This window comes from Apus apus, chromosome 1 (assembly GCF_020740795.1).
Source record: "Apus apus isolate bApuApu2 chromosome 1, bApuApu2.pri.cur, whole genome shotgun sequence".
NCBI classification, from domain to species: Eukaryota; Metazoa; Chordata; class Aves; order Apodiformes; family Apodidae; genus Apus; species Apus apus.
Window position 1 is genome coordinate 31,895,659 of NC_067282.1, and position 27,573 is coordinate 31,923,231.

The 27,573-nt window shown below is 43.9% G+C and overlaps 2 protein-coding genes across 3 annotated transcripts in view; one reads left to right on the top strand and one right to left on the bottom strand.

The window, feature by feature from the left end:
* The window catches only part of DGKH (diacylglycerol kinase eta), a 165,372-nt gene extending 145,322 nt beyond the window's left edge, over window positions 1-20,050 (bottom strand). Inside the window, exons 1-2 of the mRNA XM_051628240.1 lie at window positions 19,972-20,050; window positions 12,812-12,997 (exon numbers count right to left, since the gene is read on the bottom strand). Of these exons, the coding sequence (XP_051484200.1) occupies window positions 12,812-12,997; window positions 19,972-20,028 (243 nt within the window). The 5' untranslated portion in view covers window positions 20,029-20,050. The remainder of the gene's footprint in view (window positions 1-12,811; window positions 12,998-19,971) is intronic.
* On the top strand, window positions 13,306-14,621 carry LOC127388564 (glycine-rich protein 1-like). Of its 2 annotated transcripts, none has more exons than XM_051628226.1 (2): window positions 13,306-13,603; window positions 13,706-14,621. In XM_051628226.1, the coding sequence occupies exons 1-2, from the start codon at window positions 13,311-13,313 to the stop codon at window positions 13,728-13,730; spliced, it is 318 nt and encodes a 105-aa protein (XP_051484186.1). In that variant the 5' UTR covers window positions 13,306-13,310; the 3' UTR covers window positions 13,731-14,621. The 2 variants fall into 2 exon arrangements, with proteins under 2 accessions (XP_051484186.1, XP_051484177.1); XM_051628217.1 differs by having other exon boundaries at window positions 13,306-13,457.
* Window positions 20,051-27,573: the final 7,523 nt, after the last annotated feature.

The window sequence follows — 27,573 nt, forward strand, 5'->3', positions numbered from 1 at the left end:
GCTCCAAAGATTCTCAGTATTTCTTTACATCTGGGTCTCCGTCCAGAGGAGAAGCTTACACACAAGTGGGATCAAGTACTATGTTCTTCCTTGCTGATGCACTAAATTCTCTTCCACTGAGCCTTCATTTAAGCCTCTCTTGGCTGTGACAACATATGAAGACACTCTAGAAGCTACAACAATTCTATTTGTTGGCAACATTATGCCCACTTCTGAGAAAAAAGACTTACAAAAAAAAAAAAAAGACTGAAAGAGACAGCCAAGCTAAGCATTTACTGGGATGTGCAGTTCCAAGTCTCCAAGACATTGTCCAAAAAGCTGTTCCCAAGCTACTTCACTGTTTGCAAACAATCCTCTACCTCTGCTTTGATCTAGCTTCAGAAGGAAGCTGTCCCACACGTTACACTCCATTTAAACTGCCTTGATGAAACCTCCTGGCTGTCCTCCATATTCCTCACTCTCCTCCACAGAAGCTTTTAGGAACACTAAGCATATCCATCCCCACTGTCCAAATCCCGGGATGCTGATGGTCCAAATCATACCCTTCTCTATGCAACTCGTGCAAATAACAAAGATGAAAACCTCCCACCAATGCTCCGGCAGCTGCTTGCCTAAATGCAGGAAACCCAGCACAGGTTGCCAAGAGACTGCAATGATGAGCAGCAGTTATTCTTGAACACTCTCAAATGGGCTTTCACTAGGTATTAACCCTAAGCAATAAAACATTAAGACCAGATTCTTTTTTCAGCTCAGAATTAGTTTTTATAGGTGATATATAAAAGGAGATCATTGTAATAGACATGCTATGATGTTCTTACCTGGAACATGTATGAACAGTGCTTCTATAATAGGCGTTACTCTGAACTTTTACAGGAAACTGCCTGAACTTCAGGCTTGGCACCTGGCACTGCTTTTCCTGAATTTTAAACCTGAAAGAAACATCTGTAAAGATGAGAATAACCAAACTATATACAATGGTTAAGAAAAAATAAATACATTTTAAAAAATAATCTGCGAATAAGCAATTAGCAGATATTATGTATAGAAATTCTCCCTATAAGCTTCATTCCAAGGGTAAAGATTAAGTGCAAATTCAGTTAAATTTAGGAGGCTCTAAAGAACATAAAAACTCAGCCAATTACACCACCTAATAAGATACTGCTAGTGATTTTCAACCTTCCCATCTAAAAACAAGGTCATTCTGCAAGAAAAACAAAAGCCACCATTAAACCTTAGGTGTTTATACCTATTTATAACTAACAGAATACTAATTTTATACACTGTAGCTACTTAGGAGAGCAGAAGTGCTATTACATGTATTTCTAAGACAGCAGTACTACCTACAGCCTCAAAGATCTTCTGAGGCGTTCCTCAGATTTTTTTCAAGCAAAATTCAGCACTACCACCCATTTTTCTCTGTGGATACTGCCCATTATTTTTGTCATAAAGTTTAGTATAAAATTATTTTTACCTAAGTTACATTACATAACTCTGCAATGAAAGAAAAACAGAGAAGTGCCTATCTGCACACTGCAAAATCCTTCACAGATCAAGAAGTAGAGGTTTAGTGCTTCAGACCTTGGACCTAAGAGGTGGAGTCTGTACATCTCCATTACTGTATGCTATGGTCAAACTGCTCAGTGGAATTAGCAACAATTGACAGAGTTTAAGTGATCCAAGGTCAAGTAAAATGGAAGACTAAGCCTGGGCTCAAACAAAAGACATACAGTCTTTCAACTAAACTGCATAGTTTGAGAAGTTTTATAATCAGTTCCATGATAAATAATTTATCAGAGGAAAGCATTAAAAGTACATCCTGCACATGAAGGGTCAAGAAGCCTATAGTCTGTCAAATGCCTGTGCCAAGCGTTTCTTTGCTGCATTTAGATAGGGCATATTCTGCACCATACTCATGACCTCTGAGTCATCTGTCACCACCTGCAAGGGGTGCATGATCACTTCCAGTGATGTGGGAAGAACTGGGAAGATGCTGCAGCACTACCCAGACACTTTCAACTGCACCTTGACCAGCCATGTCCTGGTCAAACCCTAGGTCAAACATGATGCAAAATAAGACCAGAAACAAAAGAAAAAGTAGAAATAATGCAAGTTGCTGCAGTTTCCCTTTGTAGAAAGTTTTTGCTTAGCTTAGTTCCCAGTGCCCTGAGTGCCTCTTAAAACTCTAGCTTTCAAATTTTAACTACAGCAGAACATGAACAGTCTTATGGCAAATAAATCACAGCTATAGTAGGGAGACTATTAGAAATAGCAAACAGTTCAGGTAGGTTTAATTTAGAGAGGAGAAAGACTCTAGACCTTGATAAGGCATGACATGATTCCATCCCATTGATCTGCAGTCACATAGCTTTATCTATAATGCAAACATGAAGTTATTTAGAATACTCCTAATTAGGTACAATAAGTGTACACTGGTACATTACTGAGTCTATAAATAGACAGCAACCACATCATTGCACTCCTGCTCTATGTTATAAGGTACGGGAGAGGAGGGAGAAGAAAGGCCCTTTCCATTTTTTTAAGACTGTTCTTAAAGCTGTGCTACTGAAAAGAATATTTTTAATTTTTTTTGCTTCTGGTGGTATTCAACCAGGCCTTGCAATAGTGACAAATATTCTTCATCAGATACAAATTATTCTTGACACTTGTGTAAAAGGAAGTAAGAGAATACTTAATTCAAAAGAAATCAGGACCCATATTCTAATGAACTGTAAGACATTCAGAGAGACAAGCTCTGGGCAACCCAATGTTGCTTTGAAAATGTCCCTCCTCTGAGCACAGGGAGTGAGACTAGCTGACTTCCCAAAGTCTCTTAGAATGCAAATTACTATAATGATTCTGTAAAAACCCCCATAAATACTTTTTTCTAGAAAAAATCCCTCTCTATAAACCTCTCACACCTACACATGGTAACTTACACTGTGGATTAGCTATAAATAACCTTGGTGTATGCTTCAAAAAAAGGTATAATCATCTTTAGCATAAAATTCAGCAAAAGCTCGTTTGCCTCTTGCCCTGGCTGTGACTTTTTTTTCTTTTTTAACTCAAATAGAAAGACATGAGATTTCCCAGCTACTTCCAACTCCTCACTGTGAGACAACCTCCCAGGGACACAGGTTTATCATGGGCTCAAAGGGTAATCTGAAATAGGAGCCCTTTGTAAAACTGTTGGCAGCAGATCCCAGGCTGACAAAGGGTGTGGAAGGAGTAGAACCTGTGATGTTAACTCCTTTTATCTCCTCCTCAGTGGTGCACACAACGACCAAGGGAAAAAATGATTTTTTTCCTGTATTTTTTAACCCTAAACAGTGCAGGCAACAACAACAAAAAAATCAGCCTTGATTCACGTGCACGCAAGCCTGCACAGAATTACCGGTCTCTTTATGCAAAAAGAGAATCTCAAGTGTACATATAATCAGAACTATGGAAATAATGCAAAACTTAAAACTGGAATAAAGATTGTGTATTAAAAAAGAAAAAGCTATTCACTGTAGTTGCATTTAACTGGCAACACCAGGTAACTGATGGGTTTTTAAGCATACAGCTTGACATCGCCAGCACATTTAATAGCTTGCTTTTGACAAGGGCTCGTCAGAAGTTCTGTACTTATTAGAATCTTCTTTTCCTTTGAAATGCTGAAGAAGCAGCAGCAGAGTTTTGCAATGCAGCATAAGGGGCACAGAAATCTGACAACCCTCTGAAGCCCGGAGTATTTTTTTCACGTATTGTGTAAAATTACCAAGTAGGACAAGGGAGAAAGCTTGTCATCTACTAGACAGAATAGAAGCACAGACCCTAGTTTGTGTAACTGTCTGAATTTTTGAAAGTTTATTTGCCAGGGGGTCAGGGAAGGTTGGAGACCACTGGCCTAAGTAGTAAAGTGTCTCAGGTATAAATTTTATCTTGCCTGCATATACTTTTCAGGGACATTGACCAAAATGTTCTCTCTACAAAATGTTAACCAGAGGACTCAGTACAGGTAAAAGTCCTTTCTCTTCTTCCTGCAGCTTGCCTGCTTCCAGAAGCAAGGAAGAGGCATATAACCATGCAGAAGCCAAACATTTACATATAGCCAAAACCTAAGATGCAGTCAACTGAGCTACATAAAGTTTTCTTAAATTCCATTTTCCCCCTACAACAGTATTATAATGCAAACTTCCAGGTTACATGCAAATTTTACTTAACCAAGTTCACTCAGGACAAAGACAATAAAGTTGAAGAATATCAGATGGCTCTAAAGGTTATTCCTACTTATTTTGTCTGTAATGAGAAGCTGTGTAAATGATAAAAATAGTTTAGATTTCTTTAAAAGCTCTGGTTTAATCAGAAATACTGGCTCCCCTTGCAGACCTGCACTCTTCCCAGGCAAAATAAACATATTTTAAGTATACCAAGTTAATACGCGATAGAAGTAATTACTGAGTTACACGACAAACACCACCATATTCTTTCAGTGATGGGATCCTTAACTCTTTAAACCCTGTTTTACCCTTCGTGTTCTTTTTTTTTACTTTACCAGACCTCCGAGACTGAGGCCAATCAATGTTTGTCTATAAAGTAACCGGCATCTACTCCTTGAAATAGCAGGTAAAAAAATTACAGTAATAGCTGACAATTCAGCAAAAAGGATGCATTAGTTTTCAAGTCAATAGGTCCCAAATGAACCATCTGCTCCCAAGATTGATCAGTACCACTGAAGCAGGAGGCAGTGCACAGTGAAAACTATCCAGAAGGGCAACCTAATATACCTGCACCTTCTCTATGCCCAGAAAACTTTCCAGATCTTGGGCAGTTCCTATCCTTACTGGGATTACTGGGAGAAACCTTTCAGAGGCACAGGCTGAAAGGAAATGGGATGACACTTTCTCTGTTAAAATTCCTGAAGAAACTGTGACAGCAGCAGGTAGGAAAGGAGGGGGAGAACAAGAAGCAAGATGTCTCTATGGGAGCATGAAAACAAACACAGAAGTATGTGCCTGTCCTCACAATCAACAGTGTGCAGAGGAAGGGAAGAAATCTCTGCCTGACAGGACTGCTGGTTAGCCACACTGATCCCTTTCCACATCCTTAGCTGAACCACAGCAAGCCACCTTGCTCACCAAGAGCTGGGAAGACACTGACCTCCCTCTTGCTCCAGCGCATCACAGCAGCAAGGACTAGCAGCTGTCAAACCAAAGCCAATCAAACTCAGCTGCTAAATTTAAACAACCACACAACAGGACATAACTGACCAGAGCAGCATGACAGCCCTTTAGATCCACTTAAATCTCTGCAGGCATGAAAAACTTTAGTAGATCTTCCCAGCAAAAAAGAACTATGCAAAACGACAAAGAGGGCATGGCAGCTCTCCCTAGTGACCACGTCTAGAAAGACCCATCTAGATGGTCTTCAGGGTGGCTGCCCACAACGGGGCTTGTGTTGCTTCCCACCTGGCAAATACAAAGGGAGACTCATCACCCGCAAGTTACTATTCAGCTTCAAAACCCTATTAAGGTTGCTAAGTGACAATAACATAGCACGATCTCACACCATTTGCAAATCTCAAACATTTAAAGGCAAAAAAATGAATGGTTCAGATCACTGTAAATCTCATGCTGCCCATCTAATAAACAAATAAATTCTCATCAAGTGTAAAGCCTTGCTGAATTCATTACAATAACGTTAACTCTCCCAGGAGTATAGCTCAGGTTTTTGTTACTGTGCTTTCAGTATCTAAGTGGTGAAATATGCCTGAACAGGAACATTGGTCAAATAAAAAACTTAGCTGGAAAAATAATATTATTTATATTTCTTCATAATTGTTCAATAAATCAGGATAATTCCTACATTGTAAAAGTTTTAGAAGTCAACTATGTTGTGACTTCGCATCCAAAATTTTTATGGCCCACATCCAACGAACACGTAAGCGCCAGCTTAATTTTAAGAAGTAATTAATCATATAAAAGTGTACAGGATGACTGAAGTGTTCCAGTATGTGCTCAAATGTTTTACTAGAATAAATCTCTTATTTAATTTTAAATAGCATATAGTGCAGTGGTCTTATTTTTAGCATATCAATAAAATAAGATTTATTTTGGGTCAACATCAAGCTTGTTTGCTGTGATAATTGCAATGTTTACACTAAGAAAGAACAAGGTTTCTTTTTATTATCATGTGGAGGATGTAAGTTATTGATGCCCCCAAGCTGGGCTTTTTTTGCCATTGCTAACAATTAGTACAGCCGAGATATGGTTACTGCACTGTTATTTAGTAGCCTGTTAGTTTTTTAAAAGATCAAACAGTAATGTAACGCAACAGCAAATACAAAGGTGAAAGAAAGAATTATCTGTCTTCATAAAAGACAAAGTCTAAGTACAAAAGTATAAACTGAAAAAAAAAAAACAACCAAGCTAGCTATGCTGTAAGTAACTTTAGAACACCACATCCACCTACATTTCAAATAACTATAAAGAATCTCAAAAACCTAATGGCCCACCAGAACAAAACACTGGTCTTGTGGTTCTCCTGCAAATGAGCTACTGAACTACCTTCGAACGACACAGCTAATCATACTGTAGTCATACAGCAGATACAGCAGTCTGGCCTCTTGGATTCTGATGTAACTGCTGAAAATAATTCAGAATGTCCACAAATTATCCATACAGCCCTCCATGGATAAAGACTCAGCTATAGAATAGTCCTTTCTTGAGCTCTAGCATAGCTGTTATGTGTCCTCAGGACCATGCACACAAAGTTCACAAGACAAAGCACCTCAGGAAGGGATTCACAGTTGTCATTCTTCAATTAAGTCTCTCCTTGTGCACCTTAAAACCAGAAATTCTCTCTAAACTAAACAAGAAGCTCCATGTGTTTCACCTGATCATTTTGGCAGAAAAGCGTTCCCCAACTCCTTGGAACAAAAAAACAATCAAAATCTCTTATTTTAAAGATGAGAGTGTGATTATCTTGTCTTTTTTCATATTCACAACTCACTAGCTGACTGTGGAAAAAATATAGTACATGATATTTTTCAGTACAAAATAGTATTAATCCTTTAAAGATTTTACAAGGAGTAAAAATAAGAAGACCAAAGCACCATTTTCTTTGAAGACCTGCTTACAAATATCTGCTCAAAACACTGCAAGCTCATTTCTGGTACTTAGCTTGCAATTTAAGCTTTGCCAATACACGCATCACTAAAATGCCTTAGCAGGTTTCATTTCAGTTTTACACAAACATATGTCAGGATTTGGAGTGGTAATGACCACTGTGCCTTAGTGTAACTCTTTCCGTTCTAAGCCTGCTCACTTCTACGTAGCATGCTCAGTCATCTTTAACTTCCCAAAACTATCATGTCTTTGGCTGAAATTTTCCACTAACGGACCCTTTTTTGAAAGCTTATGTAGAGATGCAGCAAGTTTAAGAAGCAATAAATATTCACACCAAAACCTGCTTTGCTTCATCCAAGCCTACTCTAGAACTGAATGATATATATGTATATGACACCTTGTATATATGACTCTATGCATGACTACGTGTCTGCATGTATCACGAGCACACACTGACAAACCAATTCCGAGTATTTCACTTAAAAATTAGGTTTAAGACACAAGGATGCACAGAGGAAATCAAATTTGCCAGAGATTTTAAAACAGTTGTGAAAAAAAGGCAGCAAAACATTTTACTAAGGATGGATTCACAGTGCATGCACTGAACAATTAATGTAACTGTAGAGTGAAAATTATGGAGAATATGAGTAGTGCTGACAAATATCCTGCAGCACTCTTCAGTCTTTTCTATATGCAATGCCAGGTGCCAAAAACTTGAGTACAATTTCTCTGAACTTAGCTGTTTTAGTTCTGCCCCATGTTGTGTAAACACAAGCATAAAGTTTAGCCGCACTATACGTGTTGCTGCTCTTGCAAAATAAATTGCAAACTCCAAGGCATTTTGAAGCTGTGCAGATCCAGACAATCCTAATGCACATACAGGACCCCCAATGGGGTTAAATTTGCTACCGTGGCAGTCTCCTGAGAACTTCTGGTACATAAAAATCATGTTTCCTTAACCAGAAAGAAATCAACCACCACTCAGCTGAGTAAATGAACTATCAGTTACAAAAAAGAGATTACCTTGCTGAGAATGATGTTCGTGAAGCCTAATGCCAGTATCAACCACAGCACTTTTCATTTAAGTGAATTAACAAGCTATGGTAATCAGAGAGAAATGTATACCAGAAACAAACAGGAAGTGACTACTGGGACTTGGCACCGTCAAATGTCTCCATATGGAAGAGGTTAGAAACTTTTTGAAGGCTTAGTTCCTAAATGGCTGGTGTTATCCACTAAGGCCAATAAAAACACAGTGGGGAATTTAATTAATTTAGTTTTATTACTCCGTAATGATTTAGGATATCTAAAAAAATATATATTAAGATTCCAGATAAGGTAATTAGAGTATTAACTCTTACCATGTAACTAAACAACACTGTATCATATCCATTAATTATAAAACACCTGTGTTTCTGAACATCTCCCACATTACAGTAATTTCATTATTAAGAAAAAAACACTGGGGCTGAAGGAGAGGGAGAAACCATTCTTCTGGATACAAGTGTATTCATCTCACTCAGTACACCCTCTTTTCTTGCATTTCCTGATTTATACTTTCTGCTCCAGAATGTCTGCTTTATCCAAAAATAAACACAGGCCAGATACCGAATCAGAGATTTGAGGCAAAACAAGTATTCAGCAGAGCTTTCCCATTAACTGCACATGGACCCATTAAAGTAGGAAGCCAGGTCAGCGATGCAAGTGATACTCTTCATACACACTTTTTAACAGAGAGTACTCAAGACACAAGTAGGAACTGTAACTGTGCTCATCTGATGACTCTACTTCCAAGTATCCAGGGACCATTTCATATATTAATTTTGTGCTCTCCCCCCAGATGAGCAGAATTTAAGGAGAAAAAGCATCAGGTCTAATTTGAACCTTCCCTTCTTGATAGGTCCCAGCTACAAAAAAACTACAAAGGCAAGAAATTCCTTCTTTTTAAGGAATGTACTTTGCACTACAGTGGTTAAATAAACTACAAACCAGCTGATGACAGGCAGAGTTTTCAGGCTGCAACCCCAAAGAACTGAAATCATCATCTTCAATGAAGAGAGGTACTAATGCCGTTGTCTTAACCAGCATCTTTAAAAGTTAAGAAGCCAACTTCCCACGACTTAATTCCCCAATATAACACTACATGTATATCATGATACATATTGCTTCAAAGCTGTCTGACTGCAGTTTTCCAAAGTCATCACAAAACCAAAATGTTTACACCAAGACACTTATGCACTAAATATTCAGCTCTCACAGAGTGGAGGGGATTGTGAATAGACACCATAAAGCCAAGACTTGTTTCAACACTCTCCACTAGGGATTTCAGCTCAAAACCGCTCAAATCTTGCAGGGCACCTGTTTAATTCCTTGCATTTTCTCCAGAGGACACATACAAGCTTCACAGGTGCAACAGCTTCCAGGATGAGGTTGAAAGGTGCTGACTTGAATCTCCCAGAAGTACTAATTAATTTTGGTCCTGACTCCCCTGAAGACACCTACTAACACAGTGTCAGTCTATAACCAAGTACAGGGCAAACAGTTCCTAGGTACAAACAAGGTGTTGGCCCAAATAGTATTTTTGTCCTCTGCACCACAACTTGTCTCCTTCTTAGAACTGCACCCACCAAAACATGTTGGTTTTCAAGTTTTTCTGTTTGGAGAAATTAATAATGGCCACATTTTGACACAGACATGTCTTTAAAGTACTCTAAAAATGTGAGGAATACATACGCATAAAATAAAAATACACTCAAAATAGAAGTTACATTAACATCTGGCCCTATCAGCCACCCATTTCTCATAGCAATTTACTGTCAAAGTAGTTCCACTGAGACCAAGCAAGCAGTTTGCAGGGGAAGTTGCTATTCAACATGGGTAAGCAGTGGCAAAACTGGACAACAGACTTAAGTAGAACAGTAAGCATATGATTTCCGTATCACAAACCAGCAAGGGATTTCATTGCAATCCCATCTACCAATATAGTATTCTTTCTTTTAATTTTCCCATTTTGTTTTTCACCCCCTGCCCTCAGACACATAATTAGTGGTTTTTATTTAGGCAGAAGAGTGTAAAGCTTCAAAACTTCCTTTGAGCACTACAAGTGTTACAAATCCTTAGACTTACATTTATGCAAGCAAAAGAGGTTTACTGTTATACATACATTTGCTAAATCTTATTATATACACATTTAAAAAAAAAAAAATCCACTCCTGAATTTTCTGTCTGCAAAGTATCACCATATGGTAGCTTTCACAAATGATCAACTGTACCAAAACATCTAAAAATAACATCTTCCTTAAGTAAAATAAAAACAATTACCAGCAGTGTCTTTTGGGTATAGTTCTAAGCTAAGGAATCAATACCACGTTGCTGAAATGTTTCAAGTAAGTACATAAGCAATCTCCAGAGAAAAATAGCACGGCATTAAACAGCCCACAAGCATCAATGATAAATGCAAGATAGATGTTTTGGGTTCTTTTAAAAGTCTGTTCTTAACTGTAAGACAAATCCAACCCATTTAATTAAAACCTTAGCTTACAAACACACTTACCGAGTAAGTGAAGCTTAACAAATCTAATTTGAATGAAAGGGACTAGCCGGGTAAAAGAGCAGCTCCCTGATGTTCCTTGCTCTAGTGGTTTCATGTAACCACTGATCACCAACTTCTACAACAGCAAACATACAACACCCTTAAACTAAATGGGAGTTGTCTGTCTAAAAATAGCTACTTTTAAATAATGCATCATGAGTTATAAAATAAAGTGCTACTGAATTATTTAATGCAGGTCTCATCTTTAACAAAGATATATCACTTTTAATTAAATGGAAAGATAGTTTATGTTCAGGTTTGCAAATTATTGTAAATTGCAACCAACCAGTAAGGCAACATTTTATTCTTCCAATTGTGTCAGCAGTCAGTTTTTCCTAAATATATCTGATTCACAGAAATAGAACTGAAACACAAACTAAGACAAGCAAAAGCATCAGTTGTAGAGTCATCTTAGAACTTCAGGTGATCCTGGCTTTGCATTCACTCATAGCCCTCAGAAACAGAACATGCCACCAACCCGTAACGGTAAGAATTGGCTGGGATCTCCTGCTCACAAACTTGTTTCAATAACATTCATAATCTGCATGTTTTCCTTATGCAAGTATCAATGCTTATGACAGCAAACCCTCAAATACACTTAACATCATCACAGCTAAGAGAGCACCATGCTCTGTCATTTTAAAAACATTTTTAAGACCACCACACAGAAGTGGTGTTAAAGCTAAAAGTTTGTCTAGGACTAGGTTTTCAACACAATGCAACAGTTGTGTATTCTTTATTATAGTAACCCTTCAGCCAGGCCTAACATCTGCAAATGCAAAATTAACATCCAGCAATAAAACGAGACAGCACATCGTGTTTAGGTTTCAGGAAAAAAATATTGCTTTCCACCTCTCGTAATGGGACAATGCTGCTGTTTACCAAGCAATGCTTTCTGTTCAAAGGTGGTTGCCCTTTGGATGTAGTGGGTGAAGCAAAAGCTCCAGGAAAGAAAAGCACCAACCCAACAGGACTCCCCAAGCAGCTCCCTACTAACTTTAATGGGTGCTCTGTAAAGGCAACAACACCACATGACCTATTGTGGAGAAACCAAACCATAACTGTGATCTGTCTGAGCCTGCATGGACTCACTTTGTCCCTCAAACTGGGCACTTCCAGCAAAAACCATGGTCTTCATGTCATTGCACCGACAGGCTCACCCCAACTGGGTTGTTGTTTTTTTTTTTGTGCAGACCCCATCACTGAATGCAAATCACACTTGGTCGGAAGTCATGGGATCCTTCTACACAGAAAGTAAGTCAGGTCTAATTATTTTTAGACTTTTAAAGGCACGCTTGTTGAAGTTCATTTTACAGGAAAAAAAAATGCGATGTAAGTACATCATCCATCAAAAAGTTAGTTCCACCAGGATGACTTCGGCAACCTGACCCAGCCAAAAAAAACGGCATTAACCTGAAATTCCGGCAGCTGCTTCACGCATCCAGAAGCCCCACCGGCGAGGATGTATATGAGTTTACTCCTGTTCCACGAGGTGCTTTTCAGCCTGAAACCCGCATTCGCTTCTTTCGCGGCACCCCCGCTCCCAAACGAGAGGCAGCCCGACGTGCCACCACGGGCTCCTGCCCGCCGCTCCGCGGGAGCGCCCGGCGGCGACCCCGGGACCGGGGGTGAAGACGGAGGAGAGGGAGAAAGAAAGTTGGTGCGGCCGGGCTCGCTGAAACAGCCCACCCGCGCTGTGGGGAGGCAGGGCGGGATCCCCGCGGCAGAGGTGCCCGCCGCCGGGAAGACGAGCCCGGAGGGGGGCAGCCCGCCGCTTCCCCCACACCCAGGACGCCGGGCAGGGCAGGGCAGGGCGGCAGCCGGGGCAGGCGGCTTCCCCTCTGGCCCCGCCGAGCCCCGTCGCCCCGGGGGATCTTCCTGCCAGCCGGGGACAGATGTGAACGCAACAGCTGGACGGGGAGGAGGGGAGAGGGAAGGAAGGAAGAGGCACGGCTGCCTCACCCCGCCACCCCCCCGCCCGCCAGCCGCTGCTCCCGGGGATGCGGGCGGGATGCAGCGGCCGCCCCCGGCTCCGGGCTGGCCCCTCTCGAGGATGCGGATGGGGAAACTCGCCCCGGAGGCAGCGGGGCTCGCCGGCTCCCGCCCCCCTTACCTTGCTGCGGATCTGGCCCGAGGTGGACACTTTCCGGATGAGTTTCTGGGGGCCCTCGTGCTCCCCTTCGCTGTCCGACGACTCGTCCGCCGTCCCCGCCGCCGCCGTCGGGGGCTGGGGCTGGGGCAGCTGCGGGATCCCGGCGCCGCTCATCCCTGCCTCGGCCCCGGCCATCTTCCCGGACTCCTGCCGAGAGAGAGCACACGAGCCCGGCTCAGCCAGAGCAGCCGCTGCCGCTCCCCTCCCCGGGGAGGCGGAGAAGGCGGCGCGGGAGGGTGGGGAAAGAGGCGGTGCGGGGGGGAGGAGACGGAGGTGGTGGTGGCGGGGACGGAGCCGGGCGCTGCCGCCATCTTCCGCCACCCCCGCGGACGGGGAAGTACCGCCCGTGCGGCCCGGCCCGGCCACGGCGGCCACCGCTCCTCGCTCGCAGGGGGCCGGAGCCCTGCCACCCGCCGGCGGGCGGAGCCGCAGCCCCGCACGGGCCCGGCCCTCTGCGCCCATGCCGCGGGCAGCCCCTGCCAGCAGCCGCCGGCTCCAGGGGGCGCCAAGCGGCGCCGGTGCCGGTGCGGGTGCCGGTGCGGGTGCCGGTGCGGGTGCCGGTGCCGCCCCGCCGGCCGGGCCGGCTTGCGGGGGGGCCGCGCCGCAGGTGAGCGCCAGGGCGGCGGGGCGGGCCCGAGGGGCGACAGAGGCGAAGTCGGGCGGGGAAGGGTCCCCGGTGCCCCCCGCACCTGCCCGGGAGTCCCCGCACGGTTCGGGAGGTGGGACGGGGACCAGGCGGAGAGCGGCCCTCAGGTACCTGAGCACCTGCCGTGCTACGCCTCGCTCAACACCACCGCGTGGTTTATAAAACCATCCCTGGGCGGTCGGAAGCCGAGTTTTAAGTGTTCCACGCAGGCAGAGCGAAACTGGACGGCTGTGAAGGCGGGTGAGCGGCCCTCCGAGTTGCCGTCCGGCCAGGGTTGCTGTGTGCACCCTTGGGAGCACAGGATGTCTTCTGGGAACTGGATGGACGGCATCCAGTCCAGGGGGTTCCCTATCCACGCCTCCAGCCAGTCAGTCCCTTGGCATCCTTCAACTTTAAAGCACTGGACAATTTCGGCAAGTACACGCATTGCTTCCCAGTTGTTTTCTCCTCTTAATTTTCTTAATATTCTATTAATTTTTGTATTTGTAAAAGAGGAGCCTTTACATTTGGGAGAATAAAGGGTCAGTTTTCCCTTTTAATCTCAGATCTGGCAGCTCACACCATCTCAAAATGTCACCACATGTTCTGAATTGTGGGACTTGAAAATTATTGTGGCTTGTATGTAGTCAATGTTCAAAACAAGCATTTAAATCACAGCATTACTAAATAAAACACACAACTCCTAGCTGCACGGACTGGATTAAACATAAGAAAGCTATCAATGCTTGTGGTTTCTATGTTCCCACAATTCTATTTATATTACTAGAAAGGGAAGTGACATCTCTTAATGCGTTAATATAATGCCGTGGTATCCAAGTACAAAGCAGTTCAATGAGAAACAAAACCAAGCCCATAATGTACAACCTGTCCTACACTGCAGACACCTTGATGTGATACTACCTGCATATACTCTGAAGTATCCCATTTCTTTTATTGGGACCTACTTGTAGTAGGTAAAATTAAGTATCTCCACGAAGAGCTGGAGGTTTTGTGGCTCGGTTCTGTGTTCCTGCATCAGGTACTACTATACTTCACATAAGACTGCTTCTATTAAGTTATACTTTTTTACAATGTTAAAAATTGCATTAAAAAAAGGTCAACATTTCTATTAAATTATATTTTAAAGGAATTTTTATTGTATTACTTACATTCCCTATTAGAAGAATAATAGGGCCTAAATCCTACCATTAGTATTGCGTCTCAAAATAGATTAAGTTCTCATAAAGTCCCTTTTCGTTACAGGCTAAGTGTGAAACTAAAGGATAACTGTCTTGTTTCTCTCCTCACCTGAGAGAGAATTCTTTTTCAAAAACATGGGATCAAATCTTGGCAAGTATGTACCGCTCTCAGTGAATTAATTTAAGGGCACAGCTAAGAGGAAAGGTAGGTTAAGAGCAGTTTATGGACACTTGTTCTTTTCATCCTTCTTTCTTCCTCTTCTCCATCTTAATTTCAGGAATAGAAAATTATGCCAGAACATGTCTCACTGCAATTCCTTGAACCTTTTGAAGGTAAATAACAATGGAACATTGCAAGGGGATGCCAAGACAGAGTTTGCTAATTAATGCTAACATGTACTCCATGTAACTGTGACTGTGATTTGAGGAACACTTAGAGCCAACGCTTGCAAGACTGACTTAACTCCATTTAATAAAACCAAATTAAGCAGTGCTAGCTGAACAACACGAGTTACTGTTAGATTTGTTCCCATACTAAAAAAGCATTCAAAATACCAGCGCATGTGACTGCCCTGTTTTTGTGTCACAGGACTAGAATCCTGTGCAAAGTTACATGCAAAACTGTTTACAAGTAGACGTTTCACCAGTTGCAAAAGAGAGGTGAGGCGGTAAGGGGGGAAGGCACACAAAGACAGCCTTATTACTCAAGTGTCCAGTTTGGTATTAGGACAGGCAGATCATGAAGTTGACTCTGTTAATGACCCCAAATTTGCACCTTTGGGTGTTTGGTGTTTTTTTAATAAAGCATCATCTGGTTGCTTGTTCCTTACATATTTAGACCTCGATCCTAAAAAATAGTAGATGGTTAAACTGTATTTCCAAAACCAGCCTTCCACTCTTTTGGAATAATTAAATGCACAGCACCAGTATCTTCCAGAGCAAGTCACTAATATGGTTTGGTTTCCAACCACCTTCCCAATTGGTTACACTGCAAGCTACTTTAGAACTCATCTTGAGTTTTATAAACCAAATACATTGCTTCATCATCTATTACATGGAAAAACAGAAACATATCAGTAATTTGGTTTTTTAAATATAACACCTCCTGCAATATCTGATGGCTATGACAATGTCAGCAGAGGAGCTGGAGATCTCCTTACGTATCTGTTTAAGTAGATTTCCTTCACTAGGTTTCATCTCAAATACATAAACACTAGTAAAAGACCATCTGTAGGTGAAATGGACAGTTCTTCAACTTCTGTTCACCCTCAGAGTTTAACTACCAGCCCTCGCTTCTGCACACTTCACGTACCATGCAGTGGGTATTGCATGTCACGTAGGCTACCCTGTTGTCATCTTCCTCTCTCCTGACTACCCAAACACAAAAATCAGATTTCAAGGAGGGAATGCACCAGCCTTTCATTTCCAAGCGAGTCTCTTTCATCATATCTTGATAATAAATTTCAGAGCGCTATGAAAAAAAAATATGGAAGTACCACAAATGTTCTCTCAGATGACTTAACATGAAGATTTTAGTAGTAATGACCTAAATCTGAAAATTACTTGTCCCACAGGTACAATGCAATGAGAATATGTTTTCTTCAAAGTATGTAGTGGAATCTGTAAAAGTATAGGCTCTAAAATCCATAGTCATCTAATGTGTACAGAGTTCTGCAAAATGGGGAAACAAAGCAAGCGTTAAGCATTGCTGGAAGTACCAGAGTTACTCGTTTGTGTTAGCACAGAAAGTCATTTCTACAAACATGTACATTGTCCAACATATATATTGTCCATGCTCAAAGACAGCTTTAAAGATCTTACATTTCCACTTGTTCTGCTCTTCAGAGTTACTAATAATCAGGGTCCAAGTCCAGCCTAAGATAGCTGTGAAACTTTGCCTCAGTAAGGACTGCCAACTTGACTTTCATTCCTTCACCTCTCAGCCGCAATCCTCCCAGGTGCTCAAAGTCAGACTCGATATGAGAAATACTGAATAGCACATTTCAGCTCAGCAAATACAGCTATGGATACCATGGTACAAAGGGTACTAACCAGACTTCTGTGAGTCAGGCTCTTGAAGAATATGGAGCTATATGCAGCCCTTAAAATCACATAAAATATTTGCAGGCACTGTCTTTCATACTCCATTCCACACTTCTTAGTAATGGCCTTAAATTTCCTAACTAAAGCAAGGAAAGCTTGGTGAAAAGCATAAAAAAAAGGCTGGCATTTAAAAGGAGATGCTCAACTGACACAAAACAGTTCCACTGACATCATTTGTGCTACAGCAATTGATATCAGCTGATGATCTGCCCTTTATACTCAAAGAATCCTAAAGTGCTGGGTACACATATGCACTGTGAGAACATTTGAACTCGACCACATCCAGTCCTAACAATAGAGTACGTGTCACTAAAATGCATATACAATGTGGAAAAAAAATCCAAATGCACACACTAGCTGCACTGAAGATTATAGTTTACAGATTGATTCATTATTTTATTCAAGGAACATAAATTAATCCAGCTCTAATCTCTAGGTCTCTGTGGCATCTGTAAACTGAAGGGGAATACTTTTTCCTCTATCTCAAATAGTTGTTCTGAAGACATCTAGATGAATAGTAGTATATGCATCAGGTTGACAATGTAATATTCATCATGCTGAAAATATATTTTTCAATCTTTCCTAATTTTGGTGGTTAGTGATAACTATAGTTTTTAACTGGGCTTCCCACACTGAGCAAATTAATTTCCGACCTGAACCACCTCCAAATACCGAGTTAGCAATGTTATTCTTTCTTGGCTTGCTTACTTACAAAAGGGGAAACCAAAACAAAACAAAATGTATGTGTGTTAAAGAGAGTAACTACATCACTGGTGGCTGTTTTGGGAGTAGTCGAGGCAATCCTGTAACTCAGGATACAAAAACCTGGTGTACCCTTCAGAGGGAAAAGTTATAAAACAGTGGAGGTTATCAAAATAATCACTTTGCAGATATGTTAGGACCCATATATACTTTTCAAGGGAAAAGTCAAGACTCAGGTCTCATATGAAAATTTGGTCTAGAACTTTGTAAGGCATATGTATGTTTTGGGCAAAAAGCCACCAAATGTTTATTTGCCTCCATCCTGGAGGGTCTAATGCAACTTGTACTGGAGTCAGAAAGAGGTTTGCCATCCAAAAGTAAGCTGTGAATCAAGGAAAGGTTTTCACAGATATTTGAAGATGCACACAGATGAGCCCAACCCTCACAGGCAAAGAAGAAGCTGTGGCTCCATTTGATGTCCATCAGTTGTTTCTCTGAACAGTCATAGGAACAGTACTTCCCATTGACTTCTGGCAATTTGCATAGATAATTAACATACACAGATTCAAAGCCTGCAAGGAATAGTTTTCCATATCCTGCTGGTTTTTTCTGTGTTTTGAGAAGAGGGAAGAGGTCTGGGCACTTTCCTTTCATCAAGCAGTTCTCCACCTAAATCTCCCTTTGCTCCCATTATAATAAAAAGCCTGCTTATGAGCAGATACAAAGAGCAATGATGAGGAATTTGCTACAAAGACTATGTATTTTACCAGCAGGTTACCAGGTAAAAGATTGAGTGGTTTAGCTGAAATTAGAGCCTTATAAAGGAGAACAGTGCAGTGGTTAACCTTAAAATTGCATTCATGGAGGTAATCTTTAACAAATGCAGCAATGAAATGATAAACGTGACCCAAATCCTGTCCCTTATTGGGGGAGGGTGAGACGGAGGGGATAAAGAGATATGTGCTCCTTGTTTATCTAAGCCCTGCACACAGAAGGAAACAGGTTTGGAAGCTTCAGCCAGGACTCCGCGTTTCCAAGTGGATGGGCTACGATCCACCTGCCTCCCGAGTTTCAGCTGAGTTTCAGATGACAGCAGCCAATTTAAATATCAGTGTTTAATAGGATAACGCATCTGCAGGAATCAGCTTCACCACCTTCCTCCCACGATGTCTTCATCTTTGCAGACAAAAACCTCGGGTTTCCCTTGCCTGATCCTGTCAGTGTCAGCTCCATGTTACTGGAACACGCGTACAGCTGTTTTCCCTATCACAGCTGCCTCTCCAGCAGCAGCTTCAGGGCTTGAGAACTGCAGAGGGCAGTGAAGGGGGATGTTCAACTACACAACAAAAATGAGACTAGTAAAAATGTATTTGGGAGGGCTACAAGTCCTAACAGGGAAGGAGGTGAACTTAGTTCACGGTGGGTATGTATCTCCAGGGCTAGGCTCCTGCTGTCCTGGGAGCAAGCAGATCTGGCCAGCCTGCTCTTCTTCCCTGGCTGCTCTTTAAAACTGGGTTTACCAGTCCCTGGACCAACACAACGAGTTAGCAAAACACGGCACAGCCATTTAAAGGGGAGCTTGGCAGTGGCATGGCTCCATGCTTCATGTTGCCTCACCAAGTCCAGGGCCAGAGAGAGCCTAGCCTTGACCTCTCAGCCTGAAATCTCCCAAGCAGCTACCCGAAGACTATTTATAGTCTTCCCTGCCTGATGTGTGTGTTTGCACAATGGAGTAAAGCCCAACAGCGGGACCAGACGGCCCTGAAAAGGGAAATCTGATTTTATCGCCGGCCGAGGATGCCGGTGACATGATTTCCTTCAGTTGGAAGGAGGGTCTCAGAGTTGCTTAAATAAAAGGCAAGGCGATCGCACCGCAGCTTTTCTCCCGGCCAGCCTGGGCAACCCCCTGCCTTCGTCCCCACACCCCACAAAGCTGGGTGGCAGCAGGGTACCCCAGCTTCAGCCCACTTTGCTGCAGCAAAAGGAGCAATCCCCAGCCTGGCTACCAGAAGAAGAAGGGGAGAAAGAAAAAAACAACAACAACAAAAAAAAAGTGTCTCTTTCTGAAAACTGCCTCCCAACGCTGGACACGCTGCTTTTGCTGTGCTGACAGAAGGCGTTTCATGGTATCAACATCCAACCCCCACCCCCGGCAAAGTTGCAGGCAAGGCTCTCGGTGCTCACCCCTGCCTTTCCACCCGGGCAGTGAAAACTCGGACAAGGGCAATGAACTCCCCGTCCCTCAGAGGGACGAGCCCGCCAGCAAATGGCTGGACGCAGCGGGGCCGAAAGGCTCCCCCGCTCCCCTCCCCTCCCCACGAGGAGAAGAGGAGGGCAGGCGGCCGGGCTCCGGCGCGGAGCGGGGTCGGAAGAAGGGAAGGAGGGGGGGAACTCAGCGATAAGGCTGACGGCCAGACCCCCCCCGGCTGAACAATACAGACAGGAAAAGGGTAGGAAATGCCTGTGCAACTGCCAGGCACGCATGTACCTACCAGTTCTTCCCAGGCGGGGCTGCGGGCGCTATAGAAAGGGTACCCATGCTCCTCCATCCCCCCGCAGCAGGTCCCTACCTCCGCGGGGAGCGGAGCAGGTTACGCCGGGCTGTGCCTCCCTCCTGCAGCTGCCGCTCCTCCGGATGGCAGCGTTTCCCCCGCCCCGCTCTTCCTCCCCCCGACTCCCGGCCCCGCTCCTCCCTTTTTCTCCCCCGGCCCAGTCCAGGCCCCCTCCTCCTTCCTTCTCTCCCTCCCTCCTTCCCTCCCCGCCCGGCTCCTCTCCCTCCCGCGGGCACCGGGCTCGGCCCCGGCTCTCGGGGGAGCCGGCATGCAGCTGCCCCCGCCGCTCACATCCCCGCCGCCGCCGTGTCCTCCGGTGCAGGGCGCCGAGCCCGCCCCTGCCGCCCCCCGCCGTCGCGCTGGGGGCTCCCGGGCAGCCGTGCACATCCACGCATCCCCCCACCCCCGCCCCGTCCTCCCCTCTCCGGGAAGCCCAAGGGATTACGGGCAAATCGCCTTGGGCATAAGCAGGTTTAGAGCCGCTTCGGCTGTCGGCGGGGCCGGCGGGCAGGATGCTCCCCGCGGCGGGGAGGAAGAAGCCCTTTGGCTGCGCCGGGAGCCGCGCTCATGTCCCGCCGGAGTTACACCTCCTTCCCTCTCCTCCGGCCCGGCCGGTTTAGTGCGGGGGCAGAGAGCGGGGTCTGCAGCCCCGACGGACCCGGCTGCGGGTCCCGGGGCGCCCCGGGAGAAGGTGCAGCGAGCGCTGCCCCTCGTATCACTCTGCTCCCAGCCCAGCCCTCTCAGGAGACCAGGAGGCGTCAAACTCAGGGTCCTGGTGCTGAGGCAGTTTAGTGCCCCTGCTCCAGGGTTCTGGGAGCACGGTGCCGCACATTTGAACCTGATTTTGGGCAGCCTCCTTCGTCTTCAGAGGCATTGGTTGGTCCCACACGTACCTTAAGCAGGAGCTGGGACATGGCATGGTCACTGTGACAAAGACAGCAGAGATGTGTAGGCCATGTCTGACACAGGGTGCCTTTCATTTCCAGGGTCACTATGCCTGCTTTATGGGCTGGCAGGATTTCTTTGCCCTCCATCACACCTTACATTAATACACAGTGTGTACACTTCATCTTCTCAGTTTACTGGTTACCAGCATACCCTTAGACACCAGCCAGCGCATTGCCACTCTTCAAGTGGATGTTGTATCTCCTACAAGCTCAACGCTTTCACTAATTTGTGTCTCCCCATTGTTGCAGAACAGAGGGATATGTGAAAGAGAAGGGCTGGAGGAGAGAATGAGAAAATGCAGCTCAGTCACCATCCAAAATAACACCATTCTTCATCCCAGTTTTCTATATTCTTTTTCATCCCAGTCTGCCCTTTTGAATTTGCAGCTATCATGCTTGATTACAAAAAGTAATCTCTGGGTCGTCTACTTGATAAGTGGAATCATCAGAAAAGGTGTTGGATTTCACAAGAAAGAAGAATGAAATTTGTATTTATAATAGTTTTATTTAAAGATATCTTCGCTTTCTTCGTGTTTTGAAGCTTTTTCAGACCAAAAAAATGGCACACTGCCACCTGAGCTCTAGCTTTTGAAAAACAGACCAGCGATTTGCAAAAAGTAGCACTATTGTTGAAAAAGGGCAACATCTTATCCATGCGTTTAGCTAAGCCAGTAGAAAAATCCCATGAAGTTAAGATGGTGTCCCCCTACGCCAGGCCCCAAGAAGTGCCACAGCGGTACAGCTCATTTGAGGAACTGAAACTGCTGCATTTCTTCCAGCAGTAGAAAAGGGAACTATTTTTGGTGATAATAAGTTTATCAGTGGTCTGTCAATGGACTGCTTTGATGGTAACAGTTTGACCTCAGAAGGAAGCAAATGAGATGACTTAGAGCATTTTGCTTTTTGGAAGGCAGCTTTCTAAAGCTGATGCTGAGCAACAGTTGTTCAAGGATGTCTAGTCTCCTTCCTTTTGTCCCTTTGAGTGTGAGATATTGCTGAGGAATGAACGAGTGTTAGAGTAAGATTAGTCAGCTCCCCTCCTTTCCTCATGATGCACCAGAGGATCTCACATGATGGTTGTTTATACCTCTTGACATCTGGCCTCTTTAGCCTTGGCCGTGCTGGGGCATTGTGGCAAAAGTGGCCTGCCATGAAATATATGTCATGCTAGAGCCTCACATTTCCTTGCCTGCTCAACCACAAAACCTGAAAACTCATATACAGGAACTTTAAGAGGCTTGAAGTTACTTCTTCAGCTCAAGTGCTATACATACCCTTTTGCCCTGAAATTCAGATTCTTGCTGTGTCTTGAGCCCCTTTTTCTGTTTCGTGTGCCCTGAATCTTATACCTGTGCCTAGATATGCAATTATACTCACCTCATTTCATTCCCTGGAGTTCAAAGCTTGGTTTCCATAAGTGGAAAGCTAGCATAGGCCCCAGAAGATTACAACAACCTACTTAGGTTAAAGATACATTTCAAGGTCTTGTTGGATAAGGCAAACAGACATCAGCTGCTGCACAGATCCTGCAAGGTCTAAATGAAACCTGTGCAATGCAACTTCATCTCAGCCCTGACCTTTCGGGCATCTGAATGCCAAACTTGATTTTTCACTTCTTTCTGTGAGAAAGACCAATTTTGGTCCCTGCTGAGGAGCTGTGCCCTGTGTGATTTCCCTGCATGTGAGCCCTGCTTACCAGGTTGAAGAGTGCCCTTTCTGCTGAGACTGAGGTGTCCATGCTGCTTGGCTGAACTGGCTGAAAATCACAGGCAAAGCATTTTGCTGAAAAACTAATTCTGTCAAAGCCGATGTGGAATTTGAGAACAGATGTCAAAATCACAGGATTTGTATTTTTTTTTTTAGTTCAGGGACATGCTGTCACATTTACAGAGGGACAAAGGAGCTGAAGTCAGGCCCCAGGCAGGATAAGCTTCATTAGCAAGGGGTAGAGGAGCTGCCTGCTAAAACCAAGAGAGACCAGCTGTCCCCTTGAGAAGACAGGGATGTTGGGTTGGGAGAAAAGCTCACTGGAGGCAGGTCTCTGCAGCTGCCTTGAGAACAGACAGTGATTCTCCTAGCTGGTCTAGCAAAATGCATCGGAATATCTCCAACACAGCCTGGGGGTTGGTTTAATTTCAGTCTCACTTTTTGATTTTGTTCCAATTCATGTTGTTTGTTTGGGTTGTTTGGGTTTTTTCATTTTTTCAAGTTTTTCCACTTAGTCTAGACATTTAGGGTGGAACTTCTTGGTAGTCTGCTGTATCTACTGTGTTCAAAGATGCCTCATCTCTCTGTCTCTTCTGTTCCCTGCCCAAAACGTCTCAGTGAAAACTGAATCAACAAAGCAAATGTTTCAGTATTGATATTTTTTTTACATGAAGTGCATTGAAAATAGTAACACGTGCTTGCCTTTTCTAAGCAAAATATTTTGGATATATTTGACACACTGAAACATACAGATTTTTATTCCAGTGCTGTGCTTAGACATTCACAAGAAGGTCCCCACCTCTTTAAGTATTTTCACTTCCTGGGAGGAAAAAGGGAATTTTCTATTTTTTTCCTAATTTGAGGTAGAAAGACGTTAAAAGCATGAGCTTATTTACACTTTTCTGTATTTTTCCACCAGCACTTCCTTTAGCATATATCACAAAAAGAGTATACACTCATTCTCCTCCATTTATGCTAACATGAAATTTCCTTCTTTTCTTGGCACATAGAGTGTAAGCCTAATTTGAGTAAATTCTTCAAGGAAATGTTGTTATTCATTCTCTTCATTGTAAACATGCCAGTTGGCCTCTGTTTTTCCTGTTGAAAAATGTTGAGTAACATTTGAAGGTATGATTTCATCAACGTGTAATTGGGTAGTTCCTCCCAGACAGACAGGTAGGAACAACCTGCAGCAGGTCATGAGAATTATACAAGTATTAAAAGCAGAGCAAAATGCATGTACTTTGCAATCTGGCAACCCTTTGGATAGAACCAAAGTAACAGATTGAGTTCAGAAAAACATTTTAAAAATAAAGGTGTATTTTTTCTGTAGTATTTATATGCAAAATCCTGATAGCTGCCTTGAAACCTGCTACTTTCTGTTTGTGAGAGCTTCCAAACTACTGTAGAAATTCTGCCTTTTTCGCAGTTTACAATGCCTGCTGCTTGGGACTGTCTCACATGTGGCACCTGAGAAATGTTTTTAGCCTACAGTTTTCATTCATAGACTTTCTTCAACATTTGCCTTCTTTCTTTGTTGTTATTATTCCTCTTGATACTCTAATGGCTGCTTCTGCACTTACCTGTAAGAGATGCGATGCTTTTAAACAATTCCCTGGAACCTTGGGTTTCACTAGGGGGAAATTATTTATGCAGATGGCAGAAATTTGTCTATTTTCTAAACACAGAGCTCTAGGAAAAAAAAATATCACAGTGGGAAGAAAACTTTGGGAAAAAATATTTTACTGGAGCAGCAGCAGAGCTGTGGAGGGACAATCCTCCAGCCACTTCGTTGCCCTCCCACCAGTTTTATTTTCCCTTCTCGATTTCTGCCCCCAGCCCCAGTATCAGCATCTCCTGCTTGTTCTGCTGACATGGATAACCACCTCAATGCCTCCTTCTGAGTGGCAGCAGCAAGGGCTAACAGAACTGAAGTTTGTTTTCCTTTGTGGGCTTTATTCAGAGACATCTGGGTGGACTGTGTTTGTTATCCCACCCCTTTGGCCACCCTGAGTTGCTGCTGAAGTTGCCACAACAGGTACCCTGAAATTCAGCAGAAAAATTATGTGAAAGCACAGATGGCTGCAGGTGGCAGTTTCTTAAACTGCTGCTAACTCTTTCTAATGACCTCTGCCAGTGCCCCTGGCTGAGGGCATGTATTAATATAGTCGGTTAAGGATATTGCTGTACCAGAATTGGGGCACTCCAGCTTGACATGAATAGTTTAATTAAAAAATCCTTGAAAAGAGTAATTCACCCAATCTCTTGGCCCGAGGCAGCACCAACTGTAGCCAAACCATCCTCAGCAGGCATTGCCTGTTCAAACCCTGATGATCAGGGCTTTACATCTTTCCTAGATGATGTAGCTAGCGAACAAGCTAGATCTGCTGTGCTGCAATTTTCAATAAGGTGCAAGGTTCTGCACCTGGGTTGGGGCAACACCAAGCACAAATAGAGGTTGGGAAGAATGGATTGAAAACAGTCCAGAGGAGAAGGACCTGGGGGTGTTGGTCGATGAAAAGTTCAACATGAGCCAGCAATGTGCACTCTCAGCCCAGAAAGTCAACCATGACCTGGTTTGCATCAAAAGTAGCATGGCCAGCAGGTCAAAGGAGGTGATTCTTCCCCTCTACTCCATTCTTGTGAGACCCCACCTGGGGTACTGTGTCTGGAGCCCTCAACACAGGAAGGACATGGAGCTCTTGGAGTGGGTCCAGAGAAGGGCCATGAAGATGATCAGAGGGTTGGAGCTCCTCTCCTATGAAGACAGGCTGAGAGAGTTTGGGCTGCTCAGCCTGAAGAACAGAAGGCTCAGAGGAGGCCTTATAGCAGCCTTCCAGTACCTGAAGGGGCTACAGGAAAGCTGGGGAGGCACTTTATACAAGGGTGTGTAGTGAGAGGACAAGGAGATGAGGGGTACTGATTTTGAGCTGGAAGAGCATAGATTTAGGTTAGACATTATGAAGAAATTCTTCACTGTGAGGGTGGTGAGACATAGGTTGCTCAGGGCAGTTGTGGATGCCCCCTCCCTGGAAGTGTTCAAGGGCAGGTTGGATGGGGCTTCGAGCAACCTGATCTAGTGGCAAGTGTCCCTGCCCATGCAGAGGGTTTGGAACTAGGTGATCTTTAAGGTTCCTTCCAACCCAAACCATTCCATGACTATGATTCTATGATATCATCCCCAATGAATACGGAGTACCCATTCCACACCCTTTCAGTGATACCTTTTGGTGCATTTGGAGGCTGTTGTAACACCTTTCTACCCTAAACCAGCCCAATTTTATTTTCACCATTGACCTCTCAGCTCACAGATCCAAAGGTGTTGCCTGTGCCTTGCTTGACATGCAGTGCCCATTGGGTATCATGCTGCAGCTGAAGCTTCACCTTAAATAACATCAGCCTGGCTTTTTTCCAGGTGTGATGAACATGCTCCTTCATTGATCATCCTGCCCTTTAATAAGGATACTGAAACATAGAATCATAGAATCACAGAATGTTAGGGATTGGAAGGGACCTCGAAAGATCTTCTAGTCCAGCCCCCCTGCCAGAGCAGGGTCAGCTAGAGCACATCACACAGGAACGTGTCCAGGTGGGTTTTGAATGTCTCCAGTGAAGGAGACTCCACAACCTCTCTGGGCAGCCTGTTCCAGTGCTCTGTCACTCTCACAGTAAAAAAAAAAAATTCTGATATTCACCTTCAACCTCCTATGCTCCAGTTTGCATCCATAACCCCTTGTCCTATCACTGGTCATCGCTGAAAAAAGCTTAACTCCATCTACCTGACACTCACCCTTTACATATTTGTAAACATTGATGAGGTCATCCCTCAGTCTCCTGTTTTCCAAGTTAAAGAGACTCAGCTCCCTCAGCCTTTCCTCATAAGGGAGATGTTCCACTCCCTTAATCATCTTTGTGGCTCTGCACTGGACTTTTTCAAGCAGTTCCCTGTCCTTGAACTGAGGGGCCCAGAACTGGGCACAATACTCCAGATGTGGCCTCACGAAGGCAGAATAGAGGGGGAGGAGAACGTCTCTTGACCGACTAACCACACCCTTTCTAATACACCCCAGGATGCTATTGGCCTTCCAGTTTCTATGCAAAACCAGGCATCCTCCTGACAGTGTGTCATTGGATTTGTGAGCTCCAGGGAATATTACAGCTGAAATGTGGTTTCCTTGGAAAATGTCAAATCATTGTCAAAAGCTTTAGTAAACCAATGTACATGGCAACTGCTCCATCAATATTTGGCATTATTTCTCCTGGAAAAACCTGTATTTGTTACACCCTCCCCTGTTATATTCTAAGTACTTACAAATGTTGTTATCTGGGGGAGACTGAAGTTTATGTGATGGATTCCTGACTTCCTCCTGTTTTCCTTTTTTTAAAGTTTCACTTCATAATACAAGAATTGAATCTTTAAACACAGGATGTATCGTCACCTTATTTTTACACATAAGTGAAATAGCTCTGATGGAGTTTTAGAATCATAGAATGATAGAATGTGTTAGGTTGGAAGGGACTTCTGAAGGTCATCTACTCCAACCCCCCTACAATAAGCAGACATCTCCCACTAGAACAGATTGCTCAGAGCCCCATTAAGCCTGACTTTGTATGTCTCCAGGGATGGGGCCTCCACCACCTCTCTAGGCAACCTGTTCCAGTGATCCACCACCCTCATATTGAAAAACTTTCTCCTAATGTCCAACCTATATCTACCCTTTTCTAGCTTAAAACAATTACCCCTTCTCCTATTGTTACATGCCCTAGTGAACAGGTCTTCCCCAGCCTTCTTACAGGCTCCTTTCAGGTATTGGAAGGTCACTATAAGGTCTTCCTGAAGTCTTCTTGTCTTCAGGCTGAACAACCCCAACTCCTCAGCCTCTTCATA

Excerpts from the sequence above, each read along its gene's own strand:
- LOC127388564 (XM_051628217.1), top strand. The coding sequence starts at position 13,311 with ATGCCGCGGGCAGCCCCTGCCAGCAGCCGCCGGCTCCAGGGGGCGCCA. Across the intron at positions 13,458-13,705 it reads GCGGGGGGGCCGCGCCGCAG|GCAGAGCGAAACTGGACGGC; the intron begins GTGAGCGCCAGG and ends TGTTCCACGCAG.